The sequence below is a fragment of the Ovis aries genome, chromosome 12 (genome assembly GCF_016772045.2).
Source record: "Ovis aries strain OAR_USU_Benz2616 breed Rambouillet chromosome 12, ARS-UI_Ramb_v3.0, whole genome shotgun sequence".
Taxonomy (NCBI): Eukaryota; Metazoa; Chordata; class Mammalia; order Artiodactyla; family Bovidae; genus Ovis; species Ovis aries.
Genome location: NC_056065.1, coordinates 28,879,661 through 28,901,855, shown reverse-complemented (window position 1 = coordinate 28,901,855; position 22,195 = coordinate 28,879,661). Strand labels below are relative to the sequence as shown.

At 51.0% G+C, this 22,195-nt stretch overlaps 1 protein-coding gene across 1 annotated transcript in view; it reads right to left on the bottom strand.

Annotated features, from left to right (window-relative positions):
* Positions 1 to 694: 694 nt before the first annotated feature.
* STUM (stum, mechanosensory transduction mediator homolog) overlaps positions 695 to 22,195 on the bottom strand; it is a 63,788-nt gene continuing 42,287 nt past the window's right edge. Inside the window, exons 2-3 of the mRNA XM_042257152.2 lie at positions 12,914 to 13,093; positions 695 to 7,795 (exon numbers count right to left, since the gene is read on the bottom strand). Of these exons, the coding sequence (XP_042113086.1) occupies positions 7,761 to 7,795; positions 12,914 to 13,093 (215 nt within the window). The 3' untranslated portion in view covers positions 695 to 7,760. The remainder of the gene's footprint in view (positions 7,796 to 12,913; positions 13,094 to 22,195) is intronic.

Genomic DNA, 22,195 nt, shown 5'->3' with positions numbered 1-22,195 from the left:
AGCCTTCTTAATTCCAAGCACGACTTCCTCATTTAACATTATTAGATTTCATCTTGTTATATGGCCTCTGCCTGCCAAGAGCTTTTTGAATTCTGATTTGTCTAATAGATTTAGTTCCCTTCATCCACAAATTTGATAAGCTCGGCAGGTCTTCATCCAATTATTACAGAGAACATAGGCAGGGCCAACGGCCATGCCCTGAAATTCCCTCCAAGGTAAGTAACATCAGTTCAACCAGTCCCTTGCTGCAGCTCAACAGCGAGTTTTAAGTTCTCCTAACCATCCCTACTCTGCTTCTTATTTACACAAGAGACTGGGACAAATGAGCATGCCACACACATGTCCCTCATCAACTGGTCTCCAATCAAGAGAAGGAAATGAGTTTCGTCTGTGCCCCTATTCTTGGTGAGCCCTGTCTGGGACCATGCTCAATTTAACTCACCAACTTGCGGTTCAAAGGGATCAGATTACCAAACATGTGGGCCTTTGAGAACTAACTTGCCCAAGCCTCCCAGGGGAAGGGGTTGAGGAAGAAGTCTGAAGGAACACAAGACCCATCTTGGAGGAGGGCAACCTTCACAGCAGGAAGGACGCCAGCTGCAAACAGTGCCGAGGGAATGGGAGGGAGGCGCTCAAGGCCTGGAGATCTGTCCAGTTATGAGTCGAGAGGACACAGGCAGGTGAGAAGCCATCAGAAAGGTCACATGAATGTTTATTACATAGAAAAGAAGGAAAGGAAGAAAAGGTTTCCAAAGCCATAGTTTTGGGATTAAAAAAAAAAAAAAGCCACAAACTTGGAATGTCAAAGAGATGCCATGCTTTCTATATTTATAATAGGAATATATAAATATGTACATGGAGATATGTACACAAGTTTTTATTCTCATACGTGGTATTTTTCAATACATGTACAATAATGGTGCTTGAAGGACGCATTTAAAGCCGGGAGAAGGCTGGAGAAATTGGAACCCTCCTCAGTGAGTGCCTAGAGGGCGCTGTGGAGACTCAGCCAGGTCAGGCAGGTCCGCCAAGGTGGGCGTTGGGGAGGTGGGCTGGGTTATGAGGATATGGGGGAGATAAGTTGCAGGCAAGGCTGGGCCCCAGGCTGCAAGGTTTGGGCCAAGGTAAGTCTGGAAACTTCCCTAGGTCTGTGACATTAAAGCTTTCTTCCTCTCAGAAGGGAGGAAGGCTGCAGTCGTTGCAGTGGGCTGAAAAATACAGGAGCACTGGATCCCAGGGGAAGTCTGTGGTGGCGGGGTGGGCTCCCAGTGGTTTGGGCAGAAGTGAGACAAGAAAGCCCTGGGAGATCAGAGAGTGGGTCTTGCTGGAGAACAATAGAAACGTACGGTGATTCATCTAACATAAAGAAGAGAAACCCAAACAAAGCCAGTCATGGTGTCAGAAATTATAAATCAAATACAACACTTATTCATACATGAATTCTGCCGAGACACACAGAACCAGTCTTTTTTCTGTGTATGTTTTTTTTTTTTAAATGGTACCATGTACAGCAATATGAGGTTTAGCCTATGTAGGGGGGCGGCCACATGCTCCCACAGGGTGTCCAGGCCACTTACAACCACCAACACCCTCTCCCTGCTTGGAACAGGGGTCAAGTGCTAATCCAGAAAGTGGAGGCAGATGTGACCTCTGTCCCCCTTTTCTTCTTACTGGTTCCTGTATCTGGGCTGATGGCCCAGAGGGGGAGGTGGGAACAGAAAAGGACCTTAAAGAGAGGGTTGTACAAGAGCTGGGAAAGAGACCATTGTCTCCTCTCTGAGCAGAGCCCCCTACCCCTCCCACAGGAGGCCAAACTGAGTGTGGGGATGGGCACAGCTGGGTTTGGTAGGGTGGGGATACTGAGCCCGTGGACCCTGGGAGGAAGAGATCCAAGACCAGGGGTCCTGGAGAGAAAAGAAATAGCGTGGGTATCTGGGCATGGGACGGGGGTGATGACAAATGTGCCATCGGCCAGAGCCCATGCTGGAGGGAGACAGCTCCCAGATGGGGCAGCGGGCTCCTCTGGAGACATTAATTCCCAACCCTGAGTCTCCAGACAGACCCTGGCCTGCCTCCTCCCAGCCTGAAGGGAGCTGTGGGTGCATGTGTGTGCTGTGTGTGGGTGTGAGTGTGTGCACAGGTGGGGGTGTGCGTGTGTCTGTGCTTCTGCTCACTCCAGGGTGAAAGTGCAGGTGCGGAGGCAGACCGTGGAGTCTGGACCAGCCTGGGTGGTTGGCATTTCGACAAATCCAGGAAGGGATGAAGAGGGGTGGGGAATGGAGATTTCACAGCTAGATCCAAGGTAAGAGACAACTTATACCAGAAATCAGGACACAAGACTGGGACCCTGTCATCAACCTCCCCCTTCCCTGCCTTGGACAGGCTCGGGAAGGGAGCATGGAATTGGATGAGGAGGGCAGGCAGTATTTTGGTTTTACTAGGAAGAGTCCATGGGGCCTCCTGCTCCCTCTCCTTGTCCCTCACCTAGCAAGGCTCAGCCTCCAAGCCCTTTGCTCTGAGAGAAATGGGAAGAACAACAGTTGCCCAGCCCCTTCTTGTACCCAAGCTACAGATGGTTAAACTGAGGCAAAAGGCAGTAGGAGAGAGAGTGCTGAGGGTGGAACTCACACTCTCCAGGCTTGTGGGGCATTTGGGGTCACCTTGGTTTGGGGTTTTCCCCACCCATCACCAGAGGGGCTCATCCTCTCTCCACATGGGGTTTGGGGTGGATCTATGCGAATCTGAGCATAATCCTCCACGCTCTGAGTTCAAGAATTCTCTGAAGTTCTAAGAATCTGAAGGGAACAAAAGTGATGAAAAATACAGGCCCCCAAGCATCACTACCTACTCAGGCTGACCTCAGCCTCCCTTCTGCTGACAGCCTGGCTTCCTATCTCCTCTAGCACATGCCGAGCTCTGTGGGGGCTCAGCCCTAGGCCCTGGAGAGCATCTCCCCTCTCCGACCTCCACTCACCTCGCTGTCCCACCTGGGATGCTGCTCGCCAGGAAGACAGCACCTTTGATCAGCTTCTCCAAAGCCACGCTCAGGACCTACTTGGCCCATCTGGTACCCACTGAGGGCTTGCTGATGCACAAAAGCAAAACGGGGGCCCCCACTCACAGGACTACAGGAAGCTGGCACAGGGAGCCCGTGGAGACAAAGGCTGGGTTCCATGGAGGACCAAGTGTCAGCAAATGGTCAGCAACTGCTTCAAAGTGTTCATCCCAGAGACGAGGTCATGGTCTCTGGGGAGTGGGCACTGGTCCTTTAAAAGCGCTCTGCCACCTTGGGATGAGGAGGGCGGTGGGAGAAGGTTCAAGAGGGAGGGGACATAGGTATTCCTATGGCTGATTATTCATGTTGATGTTTGGCAGAAACCAACACAATATTGTAAAGCAATTATCCTTCAATTAAAAATAAATAAATTTTAAAAAACATAGCAAAAAAGGGCTCAGCCACCTCCAGCCTGCCTGTTGAAAATCCTCTAAACCAACCAGCAACAGGGAGGAATGACAACAGTGAACAGCTCCTGCAGACACCAACTGGAGAATTTACATCTAAATTCTACATCCTCAAGCGCTTTACACAGCGCAAGAGGCTTTCTTTGCCAATGTCACTAACGTGATAAAAACAGCTGGTGTATTAAATCCCGAGGTGGGCCCGCAGCCCACCACCGCCTGCTCTCCTCCCATAAGGGGATCCGCCCCAGCTCAGGCCCAGGGACTCAGGCAAGCTGAATAGGGAGAAAACTCCTGCATGTTAGGAGGCAGCCCCTCCCATCGGGTCCACCGTTCTCTTACACTGCCATGCGGGGCGCCCTTTGGGACTGCCTTCAATGAGGAGCGTGGGTCTGAGGGCCGCCTGGGGTGGTAACAGCAGGGTGGTGAGCCAGGCACCACCCACCCCCTGGCCGAGGACTCCCTCTTGGCCACTGAAGTCAGCTCCATGCCATGAGCATGTGATGGGGGACTCGTGGCCTCCTCTCTTGGTGCCTCAGTTCAGACATTTAAAAACCCAGCACACTGATATTTCACTCCCCCCTGCCAACCCACCTCCCCCACCACTCGGTAAGGGTCACAGGAGATCAAAATGTACCACACAGTGCCTGGCAAGGGCCCAGCGTCTGGAGGCTGTCTTTGTCAAGCGGGTGGACACGTGGGTCCAGGGCAGCAGCGGGAGGGCTCTGTGACCCTTCCTCACCTCCCCTCACGTGCAGCCAGAGGCTGGCTTTGAGGCCACAGCGGGCTGGCTCCTGCCCGTTGCCCCAGCACCACAGAAGGCAGGAGGGGTGCTGGACTGGAGCCAGGAGCCATCTGTCCCTGGGGCTCCCACAGGGACCCGCCCTTCCCGAATTCTTGTCTGGGACTCAGATCTTAAGATCCAGGGGGACTGTCTCCACTGTCCACAGGACACTCCCTGGCCGCCAGGTGGCTCATGCTGGCTGTAGGATCCTGCTCTAGCCTGAGGGAATTGCCACTCTGATCCAAGTTTCTCATTCACTGTGAGGTTGTGTGTGTGCCTGTGATCCCTGTCCCGAGCACCCATGGCCTCGGCATGTCCTACGGAATTCTGACTGATCGATGGCTGGACCTGAAACGCACCCTGGGGTTTTTGGACTATCACCCTTGAGACAAGCCCCAACCAAAGTGTTGGGTGTCAACCAAGCACTTGCTCGTACAAGGTTCCTGCTTTTCAGCTGGCCGGTGCTTCACAGATTAACTCCGGCCATCTAACAGTCAGTGGACATGACTTTGAGCAAACTCCAGGAGATGGTGAAGGACAGGGAAGCCTGGCGTGTTGCAGTCCACAAGGTTGCAAAGAGTCAAACACGACTTGGCGACTGGACAAGCTAACCACCTGAGCGGCCAGCTCAGAGGACTTGGAGTACACTGGCCACTGTTCCTTATCTAATGACAATGACTATCCTGAGACTGTGGTCTCACTTGGAAGCTATTTTGAGCTGATCCGCCCGCTGGGCAGTCCTCACAGACTCATTGTTCAGAAGATGGGCGGGGGTCTACCTGGAAAGGACCTGCCTCCAAAGGCTGGTGTGTTCTCAAGTTGGGAGAAGCAGCCACAGGTGAGGGAAGGATCTGGGGAAGGGAGCGTAGGACGGGAGATGTCCTTCCAGGCACACACACCCCTGCATGAAGCCAGCCCACACTGGGACTCGTGGTGACACCTGTCACTCAAGAAAACTCCCCTCGTGTCTGAATTGTGTCACTAAACATGAGACATAGATTGCTAGCTCTTCTCTATCCCCCTCAGCAGCCACCCCCAGCCATGCCAGGAAAATAAGACCCATCTCTCCCTATGGGTGCTGCCCCCCCCCGACACCTGTCACTGTGAACTCGGGGGAGATATCTGGGGTTGCTGGGCTGTGGGCTGGCCTTCCTTCCCTCTGCTCGAGCTGTTTTTATCCAACTCCAGGGGAGGCTCCGCGCTTCGACGCCACTTCCTCGAGAGCAACCAGCCGCCAGCCTGCTCTCCTCTTGGCCCGGGGGATGCTGTCTTCGCATAACGGAAGGTTCTGACTTTCTGGATAAAGCCAAATCTGAGCCCACGCCTTGACAACACAGAGGATTCTAAATGTGAAAGAAGCTGCAAAGGCTTGGGTTGGGGCCAGGAAGAAAGGAGGGGTAAGAGACAGACACTGCCAGGTGTCCAGAACACGTAACCTGGCCCCAGGCAGCTCATCAGAACTAAGGGATGGATAGGGTGGTGGGAGGCAGGTAGGATCAGGCCAAGGAGTGGAGAACCCACCTCTTATTCAGGGCCTGGGGTGGAGGTGTGGGGCAGCAAGTGGCTGAGGGAATTCCATTTCTTCAAGGATGCCAGTTTGCTGTCCAGACCACAGGGAGCCCGAGACCCACCTCCCAGCAGACTGTAACTAGAAAGTTCGGTGGATGGGGTGGGTGGGCCACTGCCCCAGGTGGAGAGTATAGGAACAGAGACTAAGCACGCAGTGGCCCCCAAAGGGGCACATGGTGGAGCGAGGGGCCTACCCAGCTGCCGGTTGCCCAAGCCTTTCCATCCATTAAGGGGAAAACGACCAGAAAAGGCCACTCTTCTGTGCTGCTTTGCTTCAGCCATGTCCGAATCTCTGTGACCCTACGGACCATAGCCCCCAGGCTCCTCTGTCCATGGGATTCTCCTGGCAAGAATACTGGAGTAGGTTGCTGTGTCCTCCTCCACAGGATCCTCCCAACTCAGGGATTGAAACTGCATCTCGGTCTCCTGCACTGGCAGGTGGATTCTTTACCACTAGTGCCACAGGCTGCTCTTCCATCCCTGGCCAAATTCTGACCGAGTCCCTGATAGATCGGAAAAGCCCCTTGGAGAGAAACACACCCAATGGCACACAGTCCAGGGAGGCCAGAAACTTGGCTTTGGGCCAGTCCCACATTTTAACAACCCCTACGCTAGAATGAAAATGAAAAGAAAGCAGACATGTGAATGTCTACCTTGTCACTGTCATTTAGATCTCCTGTCTCTTAATTGCTGATTGATCTTGAATCAGACATCTTCTGGTGGTTGTGACTCTGTAACAATCACTTAGGTGTCGCAAAGGCCCCGGTCGTCCCTTTGCGACAGGAGGAATCCCCATGTAACACCAGCAAGGTTGCCCGAATGCCTCTGTTTGCAGGATTTTTGCAGAAGAAGGATTTTGAGAGAGGGGTCCACCACCACCTGCAATTATTATTATTTTTTTGCCATTCTAAAACCCCTAAAGCTCTCAAATGGTGAGTTTTCTCCCCTTACATATTTAGTGGCAAAATCTGACCTGTACTGAGGTGAAGCTATTTACAGTTTTATTGATCCTAATAAGTCTGATTATTCACATGCTCCTCTGCAGAAATGGTCCTGTGTTTCATGCTGTGAGCACGTCCAGACTCCGCCGGGCCGTCACGAAATGGATGGCAAACGTTTCTTCTTCCCTTCCTCAGATCTAAAACGTGTGAAGTCAGAGACCTGTCGGCCCTAAGGATTTCAGAGAAAGGAGTACGGGCCCCAGTGTTGAGTGTAATGGGGGAGGCTGCCCATGTGGACCTGGGTTGGTGAACTTGTACATGAACATCTGGCAATTCCAGCAGTTTTGCCCCAGGAATGGAGCCACTGCCTTCCTTCCCAGGGAAACAAAGGTCAGATCCGCCCAGACCTGGAGACTTTAGTGGCAAGGAGATGAGGTCGGCCATGGAGCCAGCAGACACCTGTAGGGACCCGTTCCCGCCGACAGCGGAGGGCACAGCAGGCTTTTCCATACCGGGCAGGAATCTGTCTATCCTTACTCACGCCCGGGTGTTGCCCCCAGGAGACCACTCCCACAGGGGCCCGGAGGAGGTGTCCACCGCAGTCCTGCCCCTTGACGAGCCCTGCTCGCCTGGACAGGGTCACTGCTGCCTGGCCTGGCTGCCCCGCACGCCCTCACGGTGGGCAGCGGACGAGGCGAGGCGGCCTGAGCCTGGGGCGCTCCAGCTTCTTGCATCAGCATCCCCGCCTCCAACCCCACTCCCCACCCAACCCAGATGCCCTCTGGGCGTCTGCGCTACAGGACTCTCTGGAGCAGCAGGAGGAGCTGGCAGCTCTCAGAGCCTGCTGAGGAAAGCAGGTGCGTTTTCAAAATAAATAGTATTCTCAAATCCCCTTCTTTCCACTCCAAACCCGGGAAGCGGCAGAAGAGAACACGTGAAGACCCCGGGCCGGCCGCTGCCTGACGTGGCCCTCCTGGGTACCGGGCTTCTCAGCGGCTCGCCCAGGCTCACAGCTGCTGTGGGATGCCCTGCTCCTTGTAGCCTGTGAGGGAGAAGCAGAGGAGAGACGGTCAGACACCTACTTCCCTCACCATTTCTCCAGGCGGTGCCCCCAGACTCGAATATGCTAGAACTTATTCACACAGACGTGTGAATGACTGCTACAGTGGTCCAGCTTTTCCCAAGGGCGCTGGCTTCTTAACAGGGAACAAGGGGATGAATGGAGAGAGTGGATTTCGGGGTTTAGTCGGGGAGACATGAGAGGAGGATTTCTGTTACAGACCTGCTAGGGGTTGAAAGGTTATCAGTGTGCTCCTGAATCCACATCCCTGAAGCCACTGCACAAACGTGACCCCGGCAGACTGGCCTGCTGCCATTTCCTAAAGCAGCGCCTTGGGAGAAGGTGCCAGGGAGACTTCCCCAAGTGATGGGCATCTGGTACGTGTGGATGGAGAGGAGGAAGGAAGAGAAAAGGAAGACAGCATACAGAAGGGAGAGCCAAGCCGGTGTGCTCCATCAGCTGGACATCAGTGACACAGGCCCAGGTGACCGCTGGCTTCGAGCCTTTAAAGCCTTGGTGGTGACTATGAGGACATGAGAAAAACTTGATCACTGTTGATATTAAGGAACTGATGCTAGTTTATTTGAGCATGAAAAGGTACTGTGGTTCCTTTTTTTGTTTTTTTAAGACATCTACTAGGATATTTAAGGGTGAAATTGTCATCTGGGTTTGCTGAGTATTTACCCCTATTAGCTGGTAACTCAGCCCGCAGAGGAGCATCAGTGCACTTGTGTTTGTTTTTTTTTTCCCCTTTATTTACCAGGTTACTTATCAAGTTAAGGTGTTGGGGGTGGAGGCAGACGCAGGCAGTAATAGAAGAAAACAGAGCGGCCGTGAGTGGATGATGGCTGAAGCTGGTATAGGCGTTTAGAGACTCGCTATACTAGGCCTTCTATTTGTGTCTATGTTTGAACATTTTCCAAAATAAAAAACTAAAAATAGAAGCTTGTTGGCCAACTGGGAGAGGGGGTGTTTGTGTGCAGGAAGTGGGGGATAGGCAGGGGACCGGGAGGGTGGCAGTGTGAGGTGGGGGAAGGGCAGTGAAGGGGAGGGTCCAGGCAGCCCAGGGATGAGACCTGTGCATTTCCCAACAGACTCACCTTGGGAAACTTCGGAGAAACACAGGCATACGAGGCAGCGTGAGGAAGAGGAGAAAAAGAGAAAGAAAACAGTCTAAAAAAAGCAGCCAGACGTGAGACAAGCTGGGGCCTGGCACCCAGGACCCTTTGCTGCAGCGCTTGCACCTGGACACTCTCTTTGAGCCACAAAATACAAAGAAACTATGAGGGACCAAAAATAACTGCAGGCATGTGCATGAGCAGTAGGGGCAAATCATGGACAAGAAGATACAAAAAGACCAGAAGAACCAACTGTCACTTCTGAAGAGCCTGGAGCAAAAGCAGTCCCCTGCACACAGCACCACCTAAGGCACCCCTCCAGCCAGACCCCTGGACCTGCCCCTACCTTCATCCCTTATAAGGAATCAGTTCACCTTTCTGCTCCGGGAGCGACCAAGGGAACCTGTTATTCTCACTACCCTCTATTGCAACAGGGGCCCCCAATAAAACCTTGCCTGATTTCTAATCTGGCTTCTTATCAGTTTCTACTGATTAAGGAGGCCAAGAACCCTGGTCGGTAACAGAGGGATGGCCTGAAATATAAAATGGGAGAGGCTGCATGGTGGGGATTGGGAGATGGAGGAGGTCTGCAGTTTGCATTCACAGTGACCAGCCACTGTGGCCAGTGGGCAGCCCCAGAGGGTGTGCGGGCTTCGGTTCAGGAGTGCAGAGCATCCTCCCCTCCCTGGGGGGTCACTCTCCGTGAGACACCGCCAAGAAGCTCTCTCCTCTTCCCTCCGAATCTCAGCCAAGGTCGCTCTTCTGCTCACCTTCTGCCCCTTACTCTCCTTCTGCCCCCAACCCATCTTTGCCTCAAGATGAATTCTGGATGGCTCCAAGGACGGACAGCTACAGGACAAGTTTGACTGTGACAACCTAAAGATGTTGAAGTGACCCATCCTGGCCCCTGTTTAACCCATGGGGTTCACCTTTCATGTGGACAGGAGTCACATATATAAAACCTAATGCTTTGGGAAAGACTCAGGCAGGGAATGGCAAACAGACTTTTATCTTGCAGACATCTTGGATTCATTAGTAGTGTTGAAAACGGGTAAGACTATTCAGCAGAAAGTGTCAAGATAGATTAGCAATGTCTACCAAGGGTATGACAGCTGAAAAAGGCTCCTGTACAATTACCAAGTATTTACTGACCCACACCAATACAGGCTATTGTTAACTAACTGATTATTTTTATTAATATAAACAGAGCAGCAGCCTTGCAAGTTCCTGATTTTAACTGCTAGTTTGATTTAGAGTTCTCTGATATCCCCCTTAGGAGGTTTTTCTTGATGGTATGTTTCTTTTGTTGTTATTGTTTTAATTAATTAATAAATTCTTTATAGTATGTATAGTTGGTAATCTATTTTAAATCTAGTAGTATGTACATGTCCATTCCAAACTCCCAATCTATCCTTCCCCATGGTACGTTTCTTGGTGAGACTCACATAATGCTAGGTAAAAAAAATTACCCTGTGTTGTTCCATTTGGAAAGTCTCCTTCAAAGAGGCTGGAGTGACATGAGAAACAACAGCCCCTTATCCAGCTATCTACTAGGGCAGACACTGTGCTAGGACAGTTCACTGTGATGATTCTCTTCAAGGTAGTGTTCCTGAGACATGTACACTCCACTGTTGCTTGGGGTGATCTCAGCCCACAGCACCATCTCAACAGCGGCAATTATTGATCCTTTGCAGGTAGGTTTACTTTCTGGAAAGAGGGGCAAAGGCACCCGTTGCTGAGATGGGTGAGCGAGTCTGGCGCCTAGGTGGCATAGGTGGGTAGCAGTGAGGTGTGGTGGGTTTTCTGGGGCAGCCTTCAAGTCCATTCCCCAAACAGTGTTCTGAAAAGTCTGACACAAAGACAGCACTCCTGAAACCAAGGGGGTGACCCACCGTGAAGGCATGGGCTGGGAGGAAGGGGGTTAGGAAGGAAGGGGCGGTGGGTTCCAGCACTTGAGTAGCCTGTAGCCCAGCTACGGCCCCCACACCAGCCATGAGAGAGGGGTTGATGCAGAGTCAGCAGCTAGGGTGGTGGAAGGTGAGGAAGCAATAAGTTCCCATCTGCCCTTCTCAGGTGTCTGTGTCCTCCTCTAGGAGGTGATAAAGGGGAGTTCTTGAAGCTATCTCTAAGATCCAGACCCTGTGGGGTCTGGTATCAAGCGTGACCCAAAAAGAGAATACCAGAAAGCTCTAGGCATCAGGTTAAGCATCAACACATTTATTGTGACACAGCTTTGTGCCGCTGTAACAGAAAGTCTCCTCGCTAACATGCCCCAGTGCCTGGCCCAACACCTGTGTGATGAGGAGATGACTCAGTCCGGGGCTCATACTGGGCAGAGACGGGGCAGCCTTCCCAGGCTTTCCATCAGCCACTGAGGAAGCCTCTGAGAGCAGAGGGCCCCTTCCAGGTTCCAGCTGGGAACAGGCCTCTCAGAGAAGCACCAAACTCCCTCTGGGAAATGGTCAGACTTGGCTTCTCCAGACTCACAGGATGGCTGGCAGCACGTCTGTCTTATCAGCGATGCTCTGCCCCACTCCCCACAAATGGAAGTGGTCCGTGGACCTTTCCCGGGGCAGGGCTCCCCTGAGGGAGCTGGATGCGCCTGCCTCGGCCTCTGCCTGCTCTGCAGGCTCACCGACCCCCGTGCTGACGGGCAGCCCCTGCCCAGGGAGCAGCTGTCCCAGGAGGGACTGGGTGTCTTCCGACTGTTCCTCAGCTCCCCCGGTGTTTCTGCTGCCCGGTGTTCCCCTCCCTGTTGTCTGGCCACCCCTGTCTCCCGGCTCTAATTCTGAGATGCCCTGGCGGTCCAGCACCCCAGCGGGGAAAGCAGCTGCTTCCACCAGCCTGTCTAACCAATCCACTGGCGCTGCTGGGCTCGCTCAGGCTCAGGGACCTGCCTTTTCTCTGGCCTGGTGGTTTGATTGGTCACTGACCCTAACCTTGCTGGGCCCTACTATCTGAGTAAACCTTGGGTCTTGGAGGCTCACAGGATTATGAACTCAGACTGAGTCAACTAGGAATCATTCTAGATCATTCTAGAGCCCCCTGACCCTTGGGCTTCCCCTCTTACCCCCACTGTTCTTCCCTGACACAGCTCACCTCTGGCACAGGCACTCCACCTGCAAATGGTCTTGTCGGGTGTGGGGCACAGGAGGAGCGTGGGGTGTGGGGAGAAGGGCAAAGGGCCTGTGAGGACGTGCTCCATGTGAGTGAGGAGCTTCGGCCTAATGAGGTAGACAGAACATGTGACAATACAGGGACCCGCACGGGGGCACGGGGTGACGAGCGCGGCTGCTTAAAATAGGTGTCTGTCTGAAGATCTCGCCGGGTTATTTTTAAAACGTTAATCAAGTCTTCTTCGGCAGTTTTGTGTCGGGATCAAGTTTGTGTTAAGTGACTGGTGAAGGTCCGCTGAATACAAATCAGGAAGAGGAAGGCTTTAGTATCAAGGAACAAAGAACTTACTTTAAAAGAAGTTGAAATTATGCAGCTCTGGCTGTTGAATAAAAAGCAGTTACAGGGTCTCCTGAGCACAAGGATGCCCGGTGGCCTCTTCCTTCTTCCTGGAAATGGCATGGTGGAGGCACGAGGGGCTGAGCTCACATGGGCCACAGCCTTGCTGCCCCAGTGTTGCCAACCGGGCTGTTTCCTTGACAAACGTGATGCCTGGTATGTCTGAGCTGAACAGGCGCTCTCTCCCTTCCTTATTCATGCCCTCTGGCTCAGGTCTCTGCCTGATGCTCTCGTGATACCCTGCAGGCCCCAGGGCTGGGTGTGCGGGGAGAGTCCTCTAGACCAGGCGGCCACGGACACCAGTGAGCCCTTGGGGGAGGAGCAGGCCCAGCCGTGCAGATCTCCCTGCAAAGCCCCCACCTGACCCCCAACAGGATCACAAACAAACGTCCAGCCCATCCTGGCCCCCACCCCACCTCCAGCCCTGCTCCCCGCGTCCAGGCCCAGCCCCAGCCCCACAGCTACTCACTGGCGAGGATGACCATGTCCATGCCCCAGAAGATGCTCATGATCCAGCCCACCATGACGATGGCTGTGAGGATCTGGATGAGGGCCGCGGCGATGTTCAGCCAGAAGACACAGCACACGTGCCTGTCCGGGAGGTCCGTGCGGGCGCCACACAGCACGGTGAAGGCCGAGACGAACGTCCCTGTGAGAGGCCAGAGGGGACAGCCTTTGGAGGGCGCTGGGAGACGCAGCGGCACGTGTGCCCATCATGAGCTGGGGCCCAGCGGCTCGCCCTCCAGGAGCTCTGAGAGAAACAACTCAGATCCAGCACTTTGCTGCTCAGACCACTGGCACCCACACTAGAGACACCAATGTACCAGCCTGGAGGAGGCATGGCCCTGGGCAGCCAAGGACCCAGCACAGTCCTGAGGCCTCAGGGGAACACAGATGTCACCTAACAATCCATGCCTGCCGATAAGGAGCCACAATGCAGCCACTTGAAAGGAGAACAGGCAGCAGGTAGAAAGGACACCAACCTCATGCGGCAAAGCTCCTTAGGGCCTAAGAGTTCAGAGGTAGGAGCTGGAATCGTTGAGGGGACAGGGAAGCGACCCAGAGGGTAAATTCAGGAAATGACCCCCAGCACACACACTGACCACGGTGCCTGCAGAGGGGAGTAAGCTCAGGCCAGGGTGCATCTCCCGGAACCCTTCCTTCAAGGGGCTCTCCCAGACACCCCAGACCTGTAAGAGGAGGGACAGAGAGCCAGAGATTTTCTGAGCAGCCACAGGCACAAAGCAACGTGGTGAGTGTGTCTGTGGTCCTTACTTCATCCCAAACTTCCCAGAGCCCTGCAGGTATTAATAAGATCACTACATTTTTACTGACACTTTTCTCAAGCCAGGCTCTTTTCTACACGGGCTCTGAGCCCTGTAACAACCCTGCAAGTTAGCTGGCATGCCTCCTATCTGTGTGAGTTCTCTATGGCTGCTGTAACAAGTTACCGCAAATGTAGTGACTTAAAGAAACACAATGCTGGAGGTTAGAAGTCTGAAATGGATCCTCGGGGCTGGCTCGTTTCTGGAGGCTCTGGGGGTAAATGGTTTCCTTGCCTTTTCCAATTTCTCAAGGTTGCCTGCATTCCTTGGCTCATGGCCCCTTCCTTTGTCATCAAAGCCAGGAGCTATACATCTTCTCTCCTCTCAGACCTCAGCTTCCATCCTTACATCCTCTCCCTCTGACTATGATCCTCCTGTCTCCCTCTTGTAGGGACCCTTCTGATTATCCTGGGCCCACTGGATAATCCAGGGTAAGCCCCATATTTTTAAGATCCTTAAATTAGTCACATCTGAAAGGTCCTTCCTTTTTATGTAAGGTAGCATCTTTGCAGGTTCTGGGATTAGGATATGGACATCTCTGGGGGTGGGCATCATTCTGTCTATCATACTATCTTACATACTGCATTAACCCGGTGTTTCCGATGCTTTGGTATCTGGAGACTTGCTGACTCTGTAGAGATCCCCCTCTCAGGGCTAGCCAATTCCTAGGGATAGCAAATGACTTTCTTACGCAAGACAAACAATCGAGAATGCACACCCAGACTGCTCTTTTATAGACTCTCACCCTCTTCTGCCCTAATCACTCAGAGCCAGGCACCAGACAGCTCAGGCAGTCCCTACATCCTGGGGAACAGTAGCCCATCCTAAGCCTGCTTGACCTGTCTTGACATTCCTTCACATGGAAATCACAGCAAAGTCTCCTGCCCATGTCTCCCCCTAACTTCCTCTGCCTCCTAATAGTCCCTGGTCCTTCCACATGTGCACCTCCAAAGTGTGGCATGCCCTCTCCTCTTAGGAACTGTGAGTAACAAACTATCTTTTCAATGGCTGCCATTTCCTGATCTGTTGGCCTTGCCACACCTCACTATTAATACTAACAAAACCTACATTTTAAAGCACGCATGTACACTCAGAGTCAAGAATTAAGTATCTCAGACTTTCCTCGTGGTCCAGTGGTTAAGAATCTTCCATCCAATGCAGAAGACATGGGTTGCTTCCTGGTGTGGGAAGATCCCACATGCCTCCAAGCAACAAAGCCTGGGTGCCACTCTACTGAGACTGAGCTCTGGAGTCTGAGTGCTCCACAACAAGGGAAGCCACCGCAATGAGAAGCCTGAGCACTGCAACTCAGGAGCAGCTCCCACTCACCATAACTGGCGAAAGAGCCGGGACAGCAGCAAAGACCCAGCACAGCCAAAAATAAATACACTAATTAATTTTAAAAGGAGGATTAAGTATCTTGTCCAAGGTCTCACGCATGGGTAGGCATTGACCCCACCACTGTCTGATGAGAAAGACAAACTTGGAGAAAGGAGAACTGAAAATGATGGGGACATGAATTCAGGACTTAGTGGTGGACATGGAAGGAAATAGGACATCGGGACCATTAGAATGTATATGTCACCATCCATTGCCTCTGCTTATGTGTCATACTGTGAGACATGAGATAAACACTAGATGACACCATTTAAAACACACAGCCAAAGCGGAAAGATGGTAGAAGGTGAACAGGAGCACGTGGGGGAAATACTAAGTAACATTAACACAGGTGCCATTTACTGCATCTCCATAGTGCATTACAACACGCTACCACACTCTCCTACTCACACTGCCTCTAATTCTTATGACAGTTCATGATGGTTATTATTATCCCCATGTTACAGATGGGGAGACCAAAGATCAAAGAGGCTAAATGACTTGTCTACAGAGTAGAGCCCAGATTTAAACCCAGATTTGTCCAGAGCAGAAACCTGAGCTCTTTTCAGTCTAGGGTGTTCCAGCCTTACATTAAAAATTAAGGAAAACAGTATGGCCCTTCCTCAATAAAATTAAAAATAGACTTGCCATATAACCCAGGAATTCTACTTCTGGGTATATACCCCAAAGAATTGAAAGTAAGGTCTCAAAGAGATATTAGTATGCCTATGTTCATTGTAGTATTATTCACAATAGCTGAAACATTGAGGGAACCCAAGTGTCTACAGATGGATGAATGGACAAGCAAAATATGATCTATACATATTGTGGAATAGTATACATCCTTAAAAAAGGGAGGAAATTCTGACACGTGCTACAATATAGATGAGCCCTGATGACATTACGTTAAGTGAAATAAGCCAGTTACAAAAAAAAAAAAGTATTATTTCGCTTATATGAGTTACCTAGAGTAGTCAGAATCATAGGAATAGGAAATAGGGTGCTGGTTGCCAAGGTCTGGGGGGAGGAGGTTATGAGGAGCTATTGTTTAATGCGCACAGAGTCTCAGTATTGTAAGATGAAAAAGTTCTGGAGACAGATGGTGGTGATAGGTGCACAGTAGTTTGAATTTGCTTAATGCCCATGAACTGTGCACTTAAGAACGGATTCTGGGTAGTTTACTACAATAAAAAGAATTGGAGGGAAAAAGGAAAGAAACTTCATCCTTAATGATTTTCAAAATATTCTTGAACCTCTCCACATTCCCCTACCCCTGCCCGGGCCAATGTCCTTCACGGGAAGCAGATGGTGCCCTGACTCTGGCCAGCAGTGTCCTGACTCAGTGGGATCTGGCTGAGGTTCTGTGACCCCCTGTCTCTTTGTAGCTGTGGCCTCACCATGGTCATGCTGCCTAGGAAATGGGAACAAGTTCTTACTCGACTGAACCATAAGAAATCGCCATCTTGGTAGGTCAGAGAATAACAGCAGTTTCGTATTGCTCAGCCTAACATGTAGCTGATATGAAAAATTTGAGCATAAGGAAACCCCTGAACTCAGAAATTCTTAGTTAAAAGGTCATCTAAATCATCCTCTGCCCCGAAACAGCATATCACCAGAATTACCAAACTGATTAGAGGCCAGTGAGCCTCTTCATGCATCTAGTTGCTTGCCATGGAGACAGGGAGGCCTAGCCAGCCTGCTGCTCTGGGGACAGGAAACATTAGCAAAGAGGAAGGCTTATCTGCTGGGGAAGCTGGGCTAACCCACATTTTATTTAAAAGACAACATGGGTGTGGTGTGGGAGGGACTTTAACTAAGACATATATAAAAATAAAAGCACATTAGTCACATACCAACCCATACAATATGTACATATATTACCTGCAGTTACATCAATCTGGATAAATTACAAATTAGTTATTAATTTGGATAAATAATTTCATTTACTAGGAAACAACGGTGATAGGTCCCTTTAGCCATTTGTTGTTTTTGTTCGGTCACTCAGTCATGTCCAGCACTTTGTGACCCCCATGGACTGCCAGCGCATCAGGCTGCCCTGTCCTTCACCATCTCCTGGAGTTTGCTCAGACTCACATCCATTGAGTCGGTGATGTCATCCCTTTTGCCATATAAGGTAATATTTGCCCCAGAAGGGCTTCCCACATGGCACTCGTGGTAAAGAATCCACCTGCCAATGTAGGAGACAAGAGATGTGGGTTGGATCCCTGGGCTGGGAAGATCCCCTGGAGGAGGGCATGACAGCCCACTCCAATATTCCTGCCTGGAGAATCCCATGGACAGAGGAGCCTGGTGGGTTACAGTCCACAGTGTTGCAAAGTTGGACACAACTGAAGCGATTTGGCACACATGCCTGCACATGCTATAGAAGGTAAGCATTCAGTGAATGGATTTATAACACACAAACATCGTTCTAATCTACTCATCAGGAAACTTAAAAAATTATTTTAGCACTGCTGCTACTGCTGCTAAGTCACTTCAGTCGTCTCCGACTCTGTGCGACCCCACAGACAGCAGCTCTGCCGTCCCTGGGATTCTCCAGGCAAGAACACTGGAGCGGGGTGCCATTTCCTTCTCCAGTTGCATATGAAGAGGTGTTATTTTAAATGCGTCTTACTTGCTAAAGAAAGAGCCCCCACTCCCAACAGCAACCAGTTAGTCCTACCAGTCCAACCAGTTATTCCATGAGCACCAACCCTGAGCCAGTGCCAGGCCCTGGAACAGAGAGTGCAGGCTGGTGCTGGAGACTTGGCTGGGTCCCTTGCAGGGAGCTCACACTCTGGTGGGGATACTGGGTTCCAGAAACAACAGTGACGAATCAAGTTTGGTTTATCAGGAAAGACTTCACAGAAGCAAATGTGATGAGGGGAAAGGTATAGAAAGCCAATGGGAAATAGTCAAGGGGAGGAGGGGAAGAACACCCCAAAGACAACCTACAATGTCTGTCCAGAAGCCCAGAGGGTGGCAGGGAACTCTGAGGGTGCCACGTGCAGGGCAGGGATGAAAGACGGGGCTGGAGGTGGGCAGCTGTCAGACTGGGGGTGGGGGTGACCCTGAGAGCCTTGCTATGGGGCCTGGCTTCCTCTTCCAGGCAACCAGGCAGCCCCTGGGAAGGCTGGTTTCAGTGGGGAATCACAGGTCAGGGTTGTGACCCCCAAGGGGAGGATGGGGCAGAAGGGATAAGGCAGATTCTGGGAGGTGAGACGAGATGAGATGAGGTAGGCAGGGAAGCATGGTAGTAGATGCAGGGGAAAGAAGGACCCCCGGTTGGGGGGTGTCCTGGGGATTGAGGGGCCTGTTCATTTTGGAGAAGGGAGAAGGGGGCACAGTTGGCTCTGGGTATCTGGTTTCCCACACTATGTGGTGAATGTGGAGCCACAAACCAGGTGGGGAAGCCAGTGAGGGCGGTACCCATGGGCTGAGCAGAGCCGAGCTGGAGACAGGCTCAGGAGGGTCGCCTGCAGGTAGTGGAAGTCGTCAAAGTGAATAAGGTCACTCAGGAGGGGTGGAATTCAAGGAAAGATCCAGGGGACACCAAGGCCACAAAGGGGACAGAGGGGGGCCGATCAGAGAGAGGTGAGAGCGTGTGTCCCAGACACAGAGGAGTCTCGGGGAAGAGGAGCTGGTGGACAGGGTCATCCACTGCAGAGATGGAGCGGGGACAGGCAGGCCCCAGGTCGAATTAAGGAGGGAGAGGATGAGGATATAACCAGACCAGAGAAGCGGGTAGCAAGGTTCTCGAGAAGGTGAGGGGTAATGGGATCTACTGCAGATTTTCCAAACTGGTTCACACATTAGAATTCTCCAACTGAGGTTTATTTATTTCCAAACTAGGAAATTTATTTCCAAATTGGGAAAGGAGTATGTCAAGGCTGTATATTGTCACCTGCTTATTTAACTTCAATGCAGAGTACATCATGCGAAATGCTGGGCTGGATGAAGCACAAGCTGGAATCAAGATTGCCAGGAGAAATATCAATAACCTCAGATACGCAGATGACACCACCCTTGTGGCAGAAAGCGAAGGAAAACTAAAGAGCCTCTTGATGAAAGTGAAAGAGGAAGTGAAAAAGTTGGCTTAAAACTCAACATTCAGAAAACTAAGATCATTGCATCCAGTCCCATCACTTCATGGCAAATAGATGGGGAAACAATGGAAACAGTGACAGATTTTATTTGGGGGCTCCAAAACCACTGCAGATGTTGACTGCAGCCATGAAATTAAGACTCTCACTCCTGAGAAGAAAAGCTATGACCAACCTAGACAGCATAGTAACAAGCAGAGACATTACTTTGTCAACAAAGGTCCATCTAGTCAAAGCTATGGTTTTTCCAGTAGTCATGTATGGATGTGAGAGCTGGACTATAAAGAAAGCTGAGTGCTGAAGAATTGATGCTTTTGAACTGTGGTGTGGGAGAAGAGTCTTGAGAGTCCCTTGGACTGCAAAGAGATCCAACCAGTCCATCCTAAAGGAAATCAGTCCTGAATATTCATTGGGAGGACTGATGCTGAAGCTGAAACTCCAATACTTTGCCCACATGATGTGAAGAACTGACTCACTGGAAAAGACCTTGATGCTAGGAAAGACTGAAGGCAAGAGGAGAAGGGGGCAACAGAGGATGAGATGGTTAGATGGCATCACTGACTCTATGGTCATGAGTTTGAGCAAGCTCTGGGAGTTGGTGATGGACAGGGAAGCCTGGCATGCTGCAGTCCATGGGGTCACAAAGGTTCAGACACAACTGAGCAACTGAACTGAACTGAACTGAGGTTTATACAAATGCAGGTTGCAGGGTACCTGCAGAGTACCTCCAGGCCACCAGAGGCACAGGGATGGGTCCAATGACTGCTCATTTGAAAACAGAAAAGAAACATTCCCCCAACTGATTCTAATACATAATCAGGCTTGAGAATCCTTCTGATAGGTGGAGAGATTGGCCTCCCAGATAGAGAACCAGAAAACCACATAACCTTGTAGGAAATTCTTGCCTTTTACTCTGTCCCATAGCATCCCCCACAAGACTTAGAGCTGAGTCAGGGAAGCTGTCCTCCACAGGAGAGGCAGGGGCCTGACCACAATGTTTCTGGCGGGGGCCAAGGTCCAATCAGGGCTTCCCTGGTGGTTCAATGGTAAAGAACCCACGTGTAATGTAGGTGATGCAGGTTCGATCCATGGGTTGGGAAGATTCCCAGGAGAAGGAAATGACAACCTGCTCTAGTATTCTTGCCTGCAGAATCCCATAGAACAGGGGAGCCTGGCTGGCTATAGTCCATGAGGTCACAAAGAGTTAGACATGATTGATTAAACAGCAACAAGGTCCAGCCAAACACTTACTGGCACAAAAGAAAATGATGGTAATGAACTGAACTGTCAACTACCATAATCAGTGTGCTGAAAGACACCTGGGACCTAGGTGCAGACATATGCATTCTCTGTCCTACATGACCCCAAGGGAGAGAGATGGGTGGGGGAAGCCGGAGAAGGACCCTGCCCCCACCCGACAGAGGCTTACAGCAAAGACGCCAGAGGGCTTTGCAGTCACAGCCCCCTCTGGCCGCCAGGGCTCTGCTGAGGTCACTGGCTTCCCCAAGGAGGCTAGGGCTGAGGCTCCAGGAGTGGGCAGTGGGAGGGGAAGGGCTCTTTCACTTCCATCCTGGATGTCCCAAAGGGTCCTGGGGAGGTGGTGGGGACAGGAGGAGGAGAAGCAGGGCAAAGCGAGCTGGCAGTCTCCCATCAGGACAGAGCCTGCGGGCTGAAATCATCCTTCCCGAGTCCCTTCAGGCTCAGGTTTTCTCTTGACTCACAAGGGAGTAGTGGAAGGTTCTGAGCTTAAGGCAGGTGAGGAGGGGATGGGGATGGTCACAACGGGGAGAAGGGTAGAGCTTTCCTCTGAAGCAGCTGCTCCAGAGAAAATGTGCTCCCCTGGGATGGAGGCCAGGAAGTCCAGTTGGATTCCAGGCATCACCTGCAGCTGGATCTGTGGTCATTAAGATATGCCGCTCGTCAGTGGCTGAGACTCACACCTGGATGCCCTCTATCACTCCTCCAGGGAGAGTTGGTTGAGCACAGCTCTTGGCAAAACTTGAGTGTGAGTCTCAAGAAGGAAATGTAAGGGAAGCCTTGGTCTGGACTTCATAGCCTAATGAAAGGACAAGCCACACCTTACAGAACACATCCCACTGCTAACTGTGTCCAACTCAGAGCCAGAATGAGATAAATGGGAAATCACGTTCAGGGTCAGACTCAGTTCTATAAGATTCCATTTCTCAAACCTGGTGGGGGGTGGCATAAGAATCAGTGGAAATTGTACTAAAAAGTACATCTTCCTGGGTCACTGAGATTCTAATTCAGCCAGTCTGGTCATCAAGTTTTCATCATTATGCAATCATTTCAACTGGAAACTGGACAAAAGCCCTAGGAAGACAGAATCAAAATAGTTTCAAAGTAGGGTTTCCCTGGTGGCTCAGTGATAAAGAATCCACCTGCCAATGCAGGAGATGTGGGTTTGATCCCTGGGTCAGGAAATGGCAACCCACTTTAGTATTCTTATCTGGGAAATTCCTGGACAGATTGAATTCCAAAGAAGATATACAGATGGCCAACAGGCACACAGGAAGATGCTCAACATCACTAACCATTAGGGAAATGCAAATCAAAACCACAATGAGATATCACCTCACACCTGTCAGAATGGCTATCATCAAAAAAAAACAAACAAATAAAAAAAAAACAAGGTGAGGATATGGAGAAAAGGAAACGCTCATGAACTCTTTGTGAGAATGCAAATTGGTACGGCCACTGTGAAAGACAGTATGGAAGATCCTCAAAAAATTAGAAATAGAACTACCATATGATCTAGCATTTCCACTTATGAGTATTTATCTGAAGAAAATGAAAACACTAATTAGAAAAGATATAGTCTATGTTCATTGCAGCATTATTTACAATAGCCAAGGTAAAGAAGCAACCTAGGTGTCCACCAATAGATGAATGGATAAGGAATGGATAAATTGACTACTACTCAGCTAT